This window comes from Podarcis muralis, chromosome 1, assembly GCF_964188315.1.
Source record: "Podarcis muralis chromosome 1, rPodMur119.hap1.1, whole genome shotgun sequence".
NCBI lineage: Eukaryota > Metazoa > Chordata > Lepidosauria > Squamata > Lacertidae > Podarcis > Podarcis muralis.
The window spans coordinates 4,515,139-4,529,699 of NC_135655.1; the positions used below are offsets into that span (position 1 = coordinate 4,515,139).

A 14,561-nucleotide genomic window follows, 5' to 3' on the forward strand; every position below is an offset into this window, starting at 1 on the left:
CCCGGAAGTGTCTCCGGACAGCGCTGGCCCCCGGCCTCTTAAGTGAGATGGGCGCACAACCCTAGAGTCAGACACGACTGGCCTTCGGGCAGGGGTACCTTTACCTTTAATAGCAGGAGGTGGGTCGCTGCATAAAGGAGGCTTAAACCAGGCTTTTAAATTTAACACAGAATAATGGCAAATATTCTAAAACTCTGAAGAATGAGCCTTGCAACGCATGTATAGCAAGAGGTTATAAGAAGCTCACCACAAAGAGATTGTGCAGCTTAGACTCTCGTGAACTATTTTAAGAAGAGTTGGTTTTGAGCCTGGGGAGCCGCATGCTGAAATCCAGGCAGCCGTGTTTGTTTCTCAGAGTTCAGCCAAGAAAAGGGAAACTCTTTAATGCCTTCAGTGAGGGCTGCTTCAGATACTCATTTCTGAAGTGGTAAAGTCCTCATGCCGTGACTTCATTTTTTTTTTTTATAAATTTTTTATTGCGTTTCTTTCCATAATTTTATAGGTTACAAACAAATAACATAATTGCAAGAAACAATTTTTCCCTTTTTTTAACAACAAAAACAAACAAAAACAACTTGGACTTCCCCACCCCTTCCGATTCTGCGTTATTTACATTAACAATGTCAGCATTTTGTTACCTTATTTCATGCCTTATTGTAACTTTCCAATGTTATGTACCCAAATTCGATATATTGTATCTCATATTCGATGCCTTTAAAATAAACATAACATGTTCGATTCAAATTGTCTCCTTTTCTCTTTTATCACTTATTTTGCAATTTACTTAATCATAATTGCAGAAGCATAACTTTTCCTAATCATGCACTATCTTAAGATTCATACAGCTTGTAGTATTTTTGCAAATAGTCTTTAAATTTTTTCCAGTCCTCCTCAATTGTTTCTTTATCCAAATCTCGGATTCTGCCGGTCAGTTCAGCTAATTCCATGTAGTCCATCAACTGCGTCTGCCATTCTTCCAGCGTGGGTAAATCTTGTGTCTTCCAGTTCTTTGCAATGAGAATTCTTGCTGCTGTAGTAGCATACATAAACAGCGTTCTGTCTTTCTTTAGCACTTTCTGGTCCACCATGCCCAGCAGGAAGGCCTCTGGTTTCTTAGGGAAGGTATACCTAAATACCTTTTTCAATTCATTATAAATCATTTCCCAGAAAGCCTTCACTTTTGGGCAGGTCCACCAGAGATGATAAAATGTACCTTCTGCCTCCTTACATTTCCAACATTTATTGTCAGACAGGTGATGTATCTTAGCTAACTTGACTGGGGTCATGTACCACCGGTATATCATTTTCATAATGTTTTCCTTCAAGGCACTGCATGCCGTGAATTTCATTCCGGTGTTCCATAACCTCTCCCAGTCTTCAAACATAATATTATGTCCAACATCCTGTGCCCATTTTATCATAGCAGATTTAACCAACTCGTCCTGTGTGTTCCACCTAAGCAGCAAGTTATACATTCTAGACAAAATCTTGGTCTTTGGTTCTAGCAATTCTGTCTCTAGTTTCGATTTCTCCTCCTGGAAACCAACTTTTTTATCCATTTTAAAAACCTCTTGCATTTGAGCATAATGTAACCAATCTCGCACCTTGTTTTTTAGTTTATCCTGGCTCTGCAACTTCCAACTGTCTCCAATTTTTTCAATTAATTCCCAATATTTCGGCCAATAAGCCTCCATATTGGGTCTTTTTCCAGCCTTGGCCTCCACCGGTGACACCCACCTCGGTGTTTTACTCTCTAATAAGTCTTTGTATTTCGTCCAGACTGCAAAAATTGCTTTTCTGACAATATGGCTTTTAAACAATTTGTGAACTTTAACCTTGTCATACCATAGGTATGCGTGCCAACCAAAAGCATTATCAAAACCTTCCAGATCTAGGACATCAGTGTTTTCTAGCAAAAACCAATCTTTCAGCCAGCAGAAGGCTGCAGCTTCATAATACAATCTCATGTCCGGCAGGGCAAACCCCCCTCTTTCTTTTGAATCTGTTAATATTTTATACTTTATTCGGGGCTTTTTGCCCTGCCAGACAAACCTAGATATATCCTTCTGCCATTTTCCAAAACATTCCACTCTGTCCACGATCTGTAGGGTTTGAAACAAAAATAACATTTTCGGCAACACATTCATTTTTATTGCTGCAATCCTTCCCAACAAGGAAAGTTTCAATCTTGACCAAATTTCTAAATCCTTTTTAACTTCCGACCAACATTTTTCATAGTTGTCCTTAAATAAATTCAAATTTTTGGAAGACAAATAGATCCCTAGGTATTTCACTTTTTTTACCACATTCAGTTCTGTTTCTCTCTGAAACCCCTCTGTTTCTGTAAGTGTCAAATTCTTGGTCAAAACCTTGGTTTTTTGCTTGTTCAACTTAAATCCCGCCACCCGACCAAACTCAGATATAAGTTCAAGAGCTCTTTTTGTACTGGATTCTGGCTCCTGCAGTGTCAAAACTAGATCATCTGCAAAGGCTTTCAATTTGTATTGTTTCACTCCGACCTCTATCCCTTGTACCAACCGGTCCTTCCTTATCATATTCAATAGCACCTCCAGGACTGAAATGAATAAAAGAGGGGATAGAGGGCACCCTTGTCGTGTCCCTTTTTCAATTTTAAACTCCTCCGTCACCACATTGTTCACTATTAATTTAGCCTTTTGCTCTGAATAAATTGCTCGTAACCCATTTTCAAACCCCCGCCCCACTCCCATCCCTTCCAAGTTTTTCTTCATGAACCTCCAAGATATGTTGTCAAATGCTTTCTCCGCATCAATAAAAATTAACACCGCCCTTGTGTTCATGTTGGTTTGTAAAAGTTCCAAGATATCAATGATGTTTCTGGTATTCTCATATAAATGTCTACCAGGGAGAAAGCCTGCTTGGTCTTTGTGAATTACTTCATTTAAGACTTTTTTAAGTCTGCTTGCCAAAATGTCTGCAAATATTTTGTAATCCACATTCAGGAGTGAGATGGGGCGATAGTTCTTGAGCTGAGTCTTTTCAGATTCTGTCTTAGGTATCAATGTGATGAAGGCTTCTTTCCACGTTTCTGGTGCCCTCTTCCCATCCAAAATCTGGTTGCATACCTCCAACAAAGGTTGTATCAAATAATCCTTCAAAGTCTTATAGTATTTGGAGGTAAGCCCGTCCGGGCCTGGAGATTTGCCTAGTTGCATGTTCTGAATGGCACCTTCAATTTCCTGAGTAGTTATTATAGAGTTCAAGATTGATCTTTTATCTTGAGTTATTCTTGATAATCCATTTATCTTTAAAAATTGGTCTATCTCAGATTCTTTCTGAGGCCCCTGTGTGTAGAGTTCTTTGAAATATCTGTGGAAGCACTTCCTAATTTCTTCTGGTTTCTGTACCATCCTTCCTTCAATCTCTAGATTTGTTATCGTATTTAGCTTTTGTCTTTTTTTCAGCTGCCAGGCTAGCAGCTTTCCGCATTTGTTTGCTGATTCAAAAGATCTTTGCTTCATCTGTTTTATTTTCCATTCAATCTCCTGGTTAGTCAATTTTGAATATTCTGCTTGATGGAATTTAATTTCTCTCAGCAGTTCCTTTGACTTTGGTTTGGTTCTCAATTTTTCCTCTCCCTGACGTATTTTCTCCAATATTTTATCTTTCTTTCCATTCCAGAGCTTCTTCTTAATTGTATTCTGTTGTATCAGAAACCCTCTCATAACAGCTTTGCTTGCGTCCCAGATTGTTCTTTTTTCTACTGTAGTGTTCAGATTTATCTCAAAGTAATCCTTTAGTGTTTTTTGGGCCTTCCGGAGGCGGCGCGAAACCGTGATGGCGGACCTCTTCGAGCTCTGAAGAGGGGCACCGCAGAAAAGGGTTGTTTCGCTACGGCGCAGCGGCAACCCATCAAGATAAACCACGGACAGAGTGAGTTCGTGGCCGTGGGACTCGGCGGGCACCTGGAGCGACCCCAAATTCGCAGAAGGGACCCCGTAAGGGGCTCCGGAGTGAAGGAGGGGGAGCGGTGCTGTGAGTTCATCGCTCTTTCTGCGGAGGCGAAGCCGCGCGGCTGTCACGGATGAGCGCTGACCTTTCTTCCAAAAATATCAGCCTGAAACTGCAAACCCGTGAGTAAGGATTTAAGATTTGTTGAAATAATTTGAAGAAATTCGGCTGAAACCGGGAGACGAGAAAGAGGAAGTCCGTCTTCCGGCACTGCTTTCAAGATCAAAGCAGACTGTTCAAAGAGCGGAAAGCGCTGCGAACAGGGAAGCCTTAAGGCTTTAAAGTGGGACTTTCGTGCACATTTGAACTCTATCTTTAAAGGAAAAATACAGCTAAAGATACAGTCAAAAATATCGTTTAAAAATTGACTTGGAGCGGTCTCCCAAGGGGTGAGGGAAGACTCTAACCCCAAATCTTTGGGTGGCCGGGTGAAGTTGCTTAACTGCGGAACTGTAACAAACTTCCAGATACTTTTGTAACTGAAGTGCAACTTTTGAGCTTACTTAGTTTGAATGGATACAATTGCAGGCACCTTGCTGGAACTTTGTTAAGTGTTTTAAAGTGCTCTGCAGGACTCTCTTCTTAGTGTTTTGGAACTAACTTGTTTTTAAAACTGTCTTCAAAAATGGAACAAAAGGGACTTTAATGGCGGAAAAGTTACCTTCTTCTTACTAAATTTTGGTGGCACTCCCCCTAGAGGATATTGGGATAACAAAGGCCTGGGAAAAGTTTTTTCTGTTTACCTTCTCTCTCCAGATTGTTTTTAAATTTGGGCTTGTCTTTCCCATGGGACTACAACATTTGACCTTGAACACTGACTGATGAGTGGCACAGGAAAGACAAGAGCAGCCAAAGCTAAGGAAGCTAAGGAAAAAGAAAAAGCGAAAAAGCAGGCACAGCTTTTGCAAACAACTTTAACTCAGGGACGCAGACTATCAGTTCCAGCTGTGCTTGCAATACAAAAAGTAGAAAGTGAAAAGCCTGAAAAATCTGAGGAGGAAGATATGGCATCAGGAGGATCAGAGGCAGTACTGAAACAAGTTTTGGAACAATTATCAGCATTAAACCAAAAAATTGATAATCAATCAATAAAAATTGACCAAGCTACATCCTCGATCCAAAAACTGACAGATCAGGTTTCCCAACATACCCAAGCAATTGAAAAATTGCAAGGAGCAACAGAAGAGAATCGTAAATTGGCAGGGGAAGCTGTTCAAATTGCAACAGCAGCTAAAAAAGAGGTTGAGGAAGTGAAAGCAGAAGTCAAGCCTCTGCACAAACAGGTAGGGGACCAACAAACCTACCTTTCCTTGGTGGAATTGAAAAATCGCCAGACCAACCTCAGGCTGAGGGCGGTGCCAGAAATCGAACAAGGAGATTTGATTGGATTTTTGACAACAGAGTTTTCAAAGTTTTGGGGCCTAAAAGAAGATAGTGACTTTAAAATAGTATCGGCTTTTCGATTGGGAAGATTGGTAAGAAAAGATAGATCAAGAGACTGCTTAATAGCTTTGAGATCAAGAGAAGAGAGAGACAAAATATTAGGCCTACATTTTAATAACTCAATTGAGATACAAGAGAAAAGGGTGGAAATTTACCGAGACATCCCTAAACAGTTATTGGATTTGAGAACCACCTATTCAGAATTGGCCAAGCTGTTGAGACTCAACACAATTCCTTATAGGTGGGAATTTCCACAAGGACTATCATTTACTTACAAACAGAAGAAGGTTAAAATAAGAACGCCAGAGGACCTACAAAAGTTCCAGCACGACCACGGAGAAGATCTCCAAAAAGAAGCAGCAGCCCATTGGCCTCTACCTAAACCAGGACCCATTCTGCCAGCAGGCGGAGGGACGCCTATACCCTCGGAACCAGAGGAAAAAGAAGACACACCGCTCTAGGTGTAACAGAATAGTTCAGGATGTCTCTGCAGCTACTAAGTTGGAATATAAATGGTGGAAATTCCCCGGAGAAAAGAAGGAGGCTATTTCATATATTGAAGAAAGAGCAATTGGACATTATTTGTTTACAAGAAACCCATGTAACCAGGCTCCACAGGAAAGTTTTGGTTAACAAAAGACTAGGCCAAGAGTTTATCTCTTCAGATAAGGTGAAGAAAAGAGGAGTGGTGATCTACGCTAAGGAGAGCCTGTCACCTAAATTTCTATTTAAAGATGAACATGGAAGAATTTTGGCAATTGAAATTCAGACTCAAGGAGAAAAAATATTGTTATTAGGAATTTATGCTCCAAATGACGGGAAATCGGAATTTTTCAAGAAGCTGCATGAGACTTTGTTGGACTATCTGGACTATGCTAACATCATAATGATGGGAGACATGAATGGAGTGGTGTCTACACATATGGATAAGTCTTACAACCAAAATTTAACATCAGACGGCAGACTGCCTAAAACTTTTTTTGAAATGACTGACAATCTGGATTTGATTGATATTTGGAGGACAAAGAACCCCCTAGGTAAAGAAGGCACTTTCTTCTCTGAGGCCCACCTGTCTTGGTCAAGGATTGACCAAATTTGGACCTCCAGGGGGCTGGCACCCAAGACCAAAAAGGTGGAAATCTGCCCAAAAACATGCTCCGACCACAACGCTCTGAAAATAGAACTCAGACTAACTCAACCCGGTTCCTTCAGATGGAGAATGAATGACACACTATTAAGAGATCAAGAGATCGTGAAGAAGGCCCATGCCGTGACTTCATCATCTTCATTTCACACGGAGAGTTTCTGTGCAATGTGCAGCTGTTACGTGAAAAAGTGAAAACTCAGTCTGTTTTTCAAGAGTTCTGCTATCCTGTGTATTAACTCAGTTGGCTGTGTGTTAGGTAAAAACTAACTGCTACAAATGGCTCCCTGCACAAAGTTGTATTGACATATAAGGATTTTTATACATTTAGAAATAAGCATCTTACATCTGATATAGGAACTTCCATACTTTCCCCCCCCCCCCCCCCACACACACACAAAACAAAAGATGCAGAGTCCTTTTCTTTGGTATTTATAAAGAGCAGCAGTCAGGCAGAATTCTTACCCAGTTGCTCAGTAAAAAAAGAAGAAGAAGGAAAGGCAAAACTATTTCCACTTTCCAGTGTTCTGAGTAATGTTTGCAAAAGCACTGAGATAATTGCCAAGCAAGGGAAGTAATGAATGGACTACTTCATTTCCTTCCATTGCGTGTATAGGCAAAAGATGACGAAGCAGGAGTTTTGTATTTCCTCCCTTGTCAGATAGAAGTAATACTGCTCATCTTGGCTAAATCCTCATTTTCCTGGAGAACTGGGTGGAAATGGACTTACCCAGCCTGACAACAGTCTACTCTAATTTCACAGCACTGATTTTCCAACATGGGCGCTTGGTGCTAAAAAACACCGTTACAGGCGTGTGCTATTGATCTTTTAGATTTCTGCTGTTTTGCATTGTCACTTGATGCACATTGCCATAATAAAATTACTGCCTGTAGGCTTTATTTTACTGTTTCCCCTGCCATCCGGTGTACAGTTCAGACCTCTTCACATGTGCCATGTGCTCAGTTGCACCCTTGAACATCTCTGCCTGTTTTTCACCCCTGCCTGTTTTTCACCCCTGCTATTCTTATTTCTGCTTCTTTCTGCGTCTTCATCTTACCTTCTGACTTCCTTTCTTTCCTTCTCTGTAGGCTCTGATGTTCTTTACATCGGCCCAGTGAAAGGTGAGCCCCATGTGGGTAGGACTTCATCTCCTGTGACTTTTCTTTTGACTGTTTTCCTACCTCTCATCTACACGAGTCTGAAAATCCTCATGCAACAGGGAGCGTTCTTAGTTTTTTGCTCTACTTACAAAGCATGGAAATGCAGTTGTGGGTCGTCTTTTCCCATTGAACAATTATTTAGGATATTGATATTGTTGTGAGATGCTTTGAGTTTGACCATGTTGTTGGAAAAGTGGCATAGTAATATTAAATAAAAATACAGTTTTGATTTTAGCATTATATCAGAAGCAGAGCCCTAGAAGCATCAGCAGTATCTGCTTTATGATAATGTGAAGTACAGATTCACAGATCATGGGGAAATGTATGAACTCCAGTGAGCATCTTGAGATGCAAGTTCTTGCTTTTTGTGATATGCTGGAAATGGGAGCCAAATTTGCCTGTCACTCAAACTCCTGTGCTCCCTGCTCCTTGCACACTTAAATTTCTTTGCGGAACTCTTCGCTTGTCTATTTGTTCTTCGTTCAGTGAAACAAAATGCTATCTTTTATTCTCATGATAACTTTGTTCTAATTCTCTTCTCTCAATTTAGGAAGCATTTATTCAAGCCCAGGGCTTTATAGCAAAACCATGACGCCAACTTACGATTCACATGATGGGAGCCCTTTGTCGCCAACTTCAGCTTGGTTTGGAGATAGTGCTTTATCAGAAGGGAATCCAGGTATACTTGCCGTCAGCCAGCCCATCACCTCCCCAGAAATCTTAGCCAAAATGTATAAACCACAGGCGCTTCTGGATAAGGCCAAGATCAACCAGGGGTAGGTTTTAAAAGCTTATTTAAGCAGCTTATATTTTGAAGAAGAATAAGGGAAAAAATGTCATTTGAAATGACTAAGCCAGCACTTTCTTTGTGTGTTGGCAGGTGGCTGGATTCTTCAAGGTCACTTATGGAGCAAGATGTGAAGGAGAATGAAGCCTTACTTCTTCGGTTTAAGTACTACAGCTTCTTTGATTTGAATCCTAAGGTATAATGCTATGTGTGCTGGGATATCTTCTGCAGGATTTTCAGTGTCTGTGATGGAGAGACAGAAAAGGGCATGCATGACACATGTACCGTAAGGCGGGGAAAGGAGCCAAAATGTTCTAAACCCAGTAATACTGCACAGGCTTGACGGCTCTGCAATTCTTGCCTGCTTAGAAGCTGAATCCATACCAATAGCACGGTTGCGCTTCATGTTCTAGAGAGGAAACGCTGATTCTGCATATGGATTTAATTAAGCTAGTGGAATAATTTGGTATGTGTCTTGTGAAAATTAAATGTTTATTTTTCCAATATTCAGGCTAGGAATGAATTTTGACCCTTTGTGGGCATAACTGAAGTGACAGAAGGCAAGGCGGGGGGAACAGAGAGTGATTTTGAATTAGACAAACAAAAACTGGTGGCTTCGGGAAGACTAGGAAAGGTATTATCTACTGGGCTCCCTCTCCTTATGGCAGTGGTGTCCAAACTTTTTTCAAAGAGGGCCAGATTTGATGATGCGAAGGGCCAACCAAAGTTGTTGCTCTTTTTTTAGGATTGAAGTTGTTTTATGATTTTACCCCAAAGTTGTTGAGCTTTTTAAAAGGATTTTACCCCCGGAAATAAACTGCCACAGGGGCCAGATTAAACCGACTGGCGGGCCAGGTTAGGCCCCCAAAACGGATTTTGGACATGCCTACCTTATGGAAACTGGAACAGTCATAATCTGATGGGCAACCCAGCCCAAACTTTTGCAGAACTGTTAGGTAATGGATGACTGTTTGGTGACAGTACTTCATCCTACTTATATCTAGAAGCACCACTAGTTAAGCAGTGTTGATAGAACAAAGACAAAAGGCTTAATTGCAAATGAGGCTGGAGAATGTGTAGGATTGGGCAAACAATTTGAGCAGATTTAGGATAGCTGGTTTCTTTGTGATGTCTTTCCTTTATAGCAGTGGGGGTGACTGATGGCTGGATATATACTAGCTCTCTAGAGGGCTGGAAGTTTTCATCTGCCATATGCAAGCTCTGGTATTTCAGACTGACACAGCAAATAGAAACGAAGGCATTCAAAGGCTTAATGATTTGACAAGATTTTATTACTTGACTACAAAAAGCTATGTGCTATAATCCTTAAGCAGGGTCCTGTACAAATGATATGGTCATGTCCCCATAGTACGATGCGATCAGAATCAACCAACTCTATGAGCAGTCGAAATGGGCTATTCTTTTGGAAGAAATAGAGTGCACAGAGGAGGAAATGATGATGTTTGCAGCATTGCAGGTGAGTGGAGATGCTGTAGGTCCAAATCTCTGAACTTTCAATTTTTGCCATCTTAACGATACTTTTCTCTAGAAAGTATTAGTGCCTCTGACATGCCGACTGAGCTTTGTGTCTTGCCCTATATTTTTTCAGTGGCTAGAATGGTTTGTTCTGACAGATCTTGGCTTCTTCCCCATTTTTTAGGGTTTACTTGAACCTTTTTAGGTGATTTCAAAATAATTTTCCTCCTTGTTATGTCTCAAGCAAAGGAATTTGGATTCTTTTTCGCAAACATGTTTGTATCCATCTTTCCTTTTTTTGTTGGCTTTTAAGCAAATAACAAGTACATTAGGTTACTGAACCACAGGGTTCTGGCACTGAGCCTCTCAAACAGCTGGTGATAATCCCTGGGTTTCCCAAAAATACATTCTACCCTCCTTCTCTAGAATAGGACACAGTTTGCCATTTTTGGCACACACAATGCAGCACATATAAACAGATTTAATACCAGCTCCTTCATACTTTATTCCCTTGAAGGGGGCATCCCATAATTATTATTTCAAGTGGGGGCATTCTCCTATATCTGTCCTTTGTATCTGATATGCTGCCTGGCTCTTTCAAAGATATGTTTCCAGAGTGGTTTAACAATCCATCTCTTTCCCCAGGAAACTCTGGAAACTGTAGTTCTGTGTGGGAAATAGACCACAGCTATTGTGCAGTTCGAAAGCACCCCCAGGTGCAAGTAGATAAATAGGGACCGCTTACTGGCGGGAAGGTAAACGGCGTTTCCGTGTGCTGCGCTGGCTCGCCAGATGCAGCTTGTCACGCTGGCCACGTGACCCGGAAGTGTCTCCGGACAGCGCTGGCCCCCGGCCTCTTGAGTGAGATGGGCGCACAACCCCAGAGTCTGTCAAGACTGGCCCGTACGGGCAGGGGTACCTTTACCTTTACCTTTATTGTGCAGGAAAAAACCTAAGGTTGTAAGGCCTAACATTTATGTTTGAGACCTTCAGGTAACTTGTTAAGAGATACCTATAATACTGACAGAGCTACAGTTCACAGACATCCCTGGGGAAGAGGGATTACTAAACCACACTGAGATTTTTATCTCTGTGAGGAGGTCTCTCAGCTCCCTTAACAAACTACATTCCCCAGAATTCTTGGGGGGGGGGAGCCATTACTTTTTGTAGTGGTTTGATACTTGTTCATATTTGTACTGCAGATGAGACCATGGGCATGTCCATTAACTTCAGGGGGTTTACTCTGAGTAGGACTAGTGTTAAATACCTGTAAATTGGTAGTTGGAATTAACATGATGGTAAAGAGATGCACCACATTTGCCATCTTCTGGAAGTAGAATTGGTCTTTTAAATGACACACACTTATAAGATCACCAAGCTCTGAATAGGTCACAAGGTTTGGGTACCTTTTGGTCTTGGCCAATATAAATTGGAGAGCTTCAAGTGGAGAAGAAGTTTAGCACCACCCAGTAAGCCCTACACAGTAGCTTCACAGGAAAATGTCAGGCATGAATGTTACCTTGCAGAAAAAGCTACTTCTCCCCACCTGCCCTGGGAGTTCTTTTGAGGATTTGGTTATGGCAATCTTCTCTTAGCCGAAGTGCAGTTTCATTTACAGTAGTCTTTATTTGGCTCTTTACTCCTTTCTTGCAGTACCACATCAATAAGCTGTCCATCATGTCATCTGAAAATCACTTGAACAACAGTGACAAAGAGGTTGATGAAGTTGACGCTGCCCTTTCCGACCTGGAGATTACTCTGGAAGGTGGGAAGACATCCACAATTCTGGTAAGGGCAGGAAGTGGGAGCTTCAATCTTGACCTAAAGAGCACATCTCTGCCAAAGCATTTGAGGATGGCAATCTGGAAGAAAACATGCAATCCAGTGGATAGACCTAAATGAACATTTTGAGAGCAGCTCAATCTGTAAATGAGAAACAGACTTCTCACAGTGAAGAAACAGGCTAAAGACTATGCGGTTTTATAACTGTAATTCAGAGATGGGAACCTGTGTTCCTCCAAATATTGCTGCATCATCCCTGACATCTGGAGGGCCACAGGCTCCATACCCCTGCTGTAATGTCACTGATCATCTATAGTGGATGGGCTGACTCAACAGAGAGCAGGCCAGCAGCTCCCTCTAGCAAACTGTCAGAATGGAACAGGAAGGCAAGACCCCTGGATTCCCTTGCAAGAGTCTCCATTGAAGCAGTGATCTCCTGCTTTCTTCGTTCTCTTGCAGACCTGTTGTTGTGATGCAATAAGCCAGAAATGTATTCCATGCAAAATTTTCTCCTGCACAAGTGTTGTTGCAATGGGGGGAGTTCTGCACCAGTCGTGCTTTTGCACAACTCCATTCATTTCAGCGAAACTTGGGCAGGAGACTTTTGCACTTAGGAATTATGTTGCTCACAGTAAACACTGCGGATCAGAAACTTGATGCAAGAGCACAAGTCTCTTTTGGGTTCATTTATACAGCCCAGCGTCATTAAAGAGTGCTTATTCTGAGAGACCCGGCACTGCCAAGGAATCCCAAGCACGTCGTTCTGCCAAGCACATCCCTTGTGGACCAACTTGGATTGCTCATAGGTTGCAGAGTCTCTGGAACTGCAAATTTCACCCTCCAGAGATAAGCATCCTGCTCTCATACACAATTTTTTACATGATTGCTTATGCTGGGATGCAACACAAGTCTTTGATGTTGCCTATCTTTCAACTTGGTTCTGTCTCTCATCTCAGCCTTTTAAAATGTGTAAATAAATCAGAGGAAGGATATCAAGATTACTGTGTAAAACAGGAGAATCTGCAGAAGTTTTAATGAAAGTTACCCATTTAGCCCTGCTGCCTGTGATGTAAGGATTTCGTCCTCTTTAGATTATGGAACATAACTGTTAAATTTTCCTATCCTAGCACAGGGGTTCTTTCCTTTCCCCCCTTTCTTTCCAGCAAGCAACTTAAATGCCAGCTGAGCAGTGTTAAGTGGGACTCATTCTTGTCTCGGGCATTGGGCCAGACGGATCAGTGCAAAGAGCTGGGGTGTCTTAGAGAGGTCCAGGCAAGGAGAAACAAGCAAAGTGCAGCGGAAATCAAGCCGTTACCTATCGACTTGCAGCAGAGTTAATCAAAAGAAAAATAACAGAGAGGTGCAGAGACATAATACCTAAATAATGTGGGGTATGGGGAGCTCACCATATAGTGTTCCTCTCGTTGAGTAATCTGAGGCACAAAAACTGGATGATGTGGCAAGATGATAAGGAACTCCAGGCATCCATGGGCAGACCTTGGTAATATAGTGCCCTGAGCGAAGCCAAAATGTGATGCCCCCCCAAGCCCTTGCACTGCTTTCCCCAAGCTGGGTAAGCGAGCTTTGGGAAGAAAGCGCAAGGGCTCTGGCAGAATCCTAGAGCCCTCCCACCTCCTTCCCAAAGCAGGGCAAGCACTTACCAGGCTTTGAGAAGGCGGGCACCCCTTTGACTTGGCACCCAGTGGGGGGAGGGACTAGTTGTGCTGCCCTAAATCAGGCACTGAATCATTCACCCAGTTCATCGGTTCGCTGCTGAGTTTCAATAGTTTGTTCTTTATCGGAGGATACAATTTAAATGCAGGCACATGCTTTCCTGAAGACTCATTCGAAATGATCCCTGCTCTTTCTGTTGCTGTAAAGTTACTGCCTCCACTGGGAAGACTCATCTAAGACACTGAGAAGTCTTCCTACAGAAGCATGTGCATATTTGGACAGATGGGGAAAGGAAATTAGCTGTTGGCTAAGCAAAGCTCTGCATGCAACTCTGGAATGCCTTTGTCTTGAAATGCAAGAGCCATTGGAATCTGTGTCCATTCAGTTCTGCAAGTTTGAGGAATGCCCATTCCAGTAAAGGCAGGATTCTATTGGCCTGAGCTTCTGATTCCTCAGCAGCTGAAAGAGAAGAAGCTATGTATGGTGCCCAAGGGCAGAGGAGTGGATTGGAAGTCATTTATAGCTTTGGAGGCACAGCTGCCATTCTCTGTTGCAAAGCAAGATTCACTCTATTACAGACAGCTGTGGGGGGCTGACCTCAGTCTGGAATGGTCTACGTTTTTTTGCTAGATTCCCACATGAGTCCTTCTCAGGCATTAATGCCTGAAGAGGAAATATCAGTGGGTTGGGGGCATGGAGTGGGGGGGTTGGGGGTAGCCCAACCCCCAAGGTTTGCATCCCTGCCCACTTATCCCAGACATTTCCATGCTGAGCAGAGAAGTTCCGAAGGGGCTCTCAGTTGAGCAGAGACTTCTACAGCTGCAGGCAGAAGGCCCACTTCAAACCCTCCTTGCTCCAAGAAAGAAGGACTGGGACTAAATTAGTAGGGCTGGGTCACATGGGACCACTACATGCAACCCTGGACCTGCTACACACAATGAGATTTTCCCCTTAGGCACATCACCTGAACAGGCCATGATCTTGTTTTAAAAGGCAAGAGAGAATATTTTAACATGGACTCGGTATGCATAAATAAAATTATTCTGAGCCTATGCAGTTCCCCCAGGTCATGTGGCCAGCATGACTAAGCCACTTCTGGCAAAA

The 14,561-nt window shown here is 42.3% G+C and overlaps 1 protein-coding gene across 5 annotated transcripts in view; it reads left to right on the top strand.

Moving 5' to 3' along the window:
• FERMT2 (FERM domain containing kindlin 2) overlaps positions 1–14,561 on the top strand; it is a 92,112-nt gene that overhangs the window by 57,882 nt on the left and 19,669 nt on the right. For 3 of the 5 annotated variants that reach the window (XM_077936257.1, XM_077936286.1, XM_077936310.1), the window contains 4 exons: positions 8,289–8,514; positions 8,619–8,721; positions 9,895–10,002; positions 11,655–11,789. In XM_077936257.1, coding sequence (XP_077792383.1) covers positions 8,289–8,514; positions 8,619–8,721; positions 9,895–10,002; positions 11,655–11,789 — 572 coding nt within the window. Of the gene's footprint in view, positions 1–7,666; positions 7,700–8,288; positions 8,515–8,618; positions 8,722–9,894; positions 10,003–11,654; positions 11,790–14,561 lie in introns of all 5 variants that reach the window. The other 2 variants (XM_077936198.1, XM_077936226.1) reach the window with 1 other exon arrangement.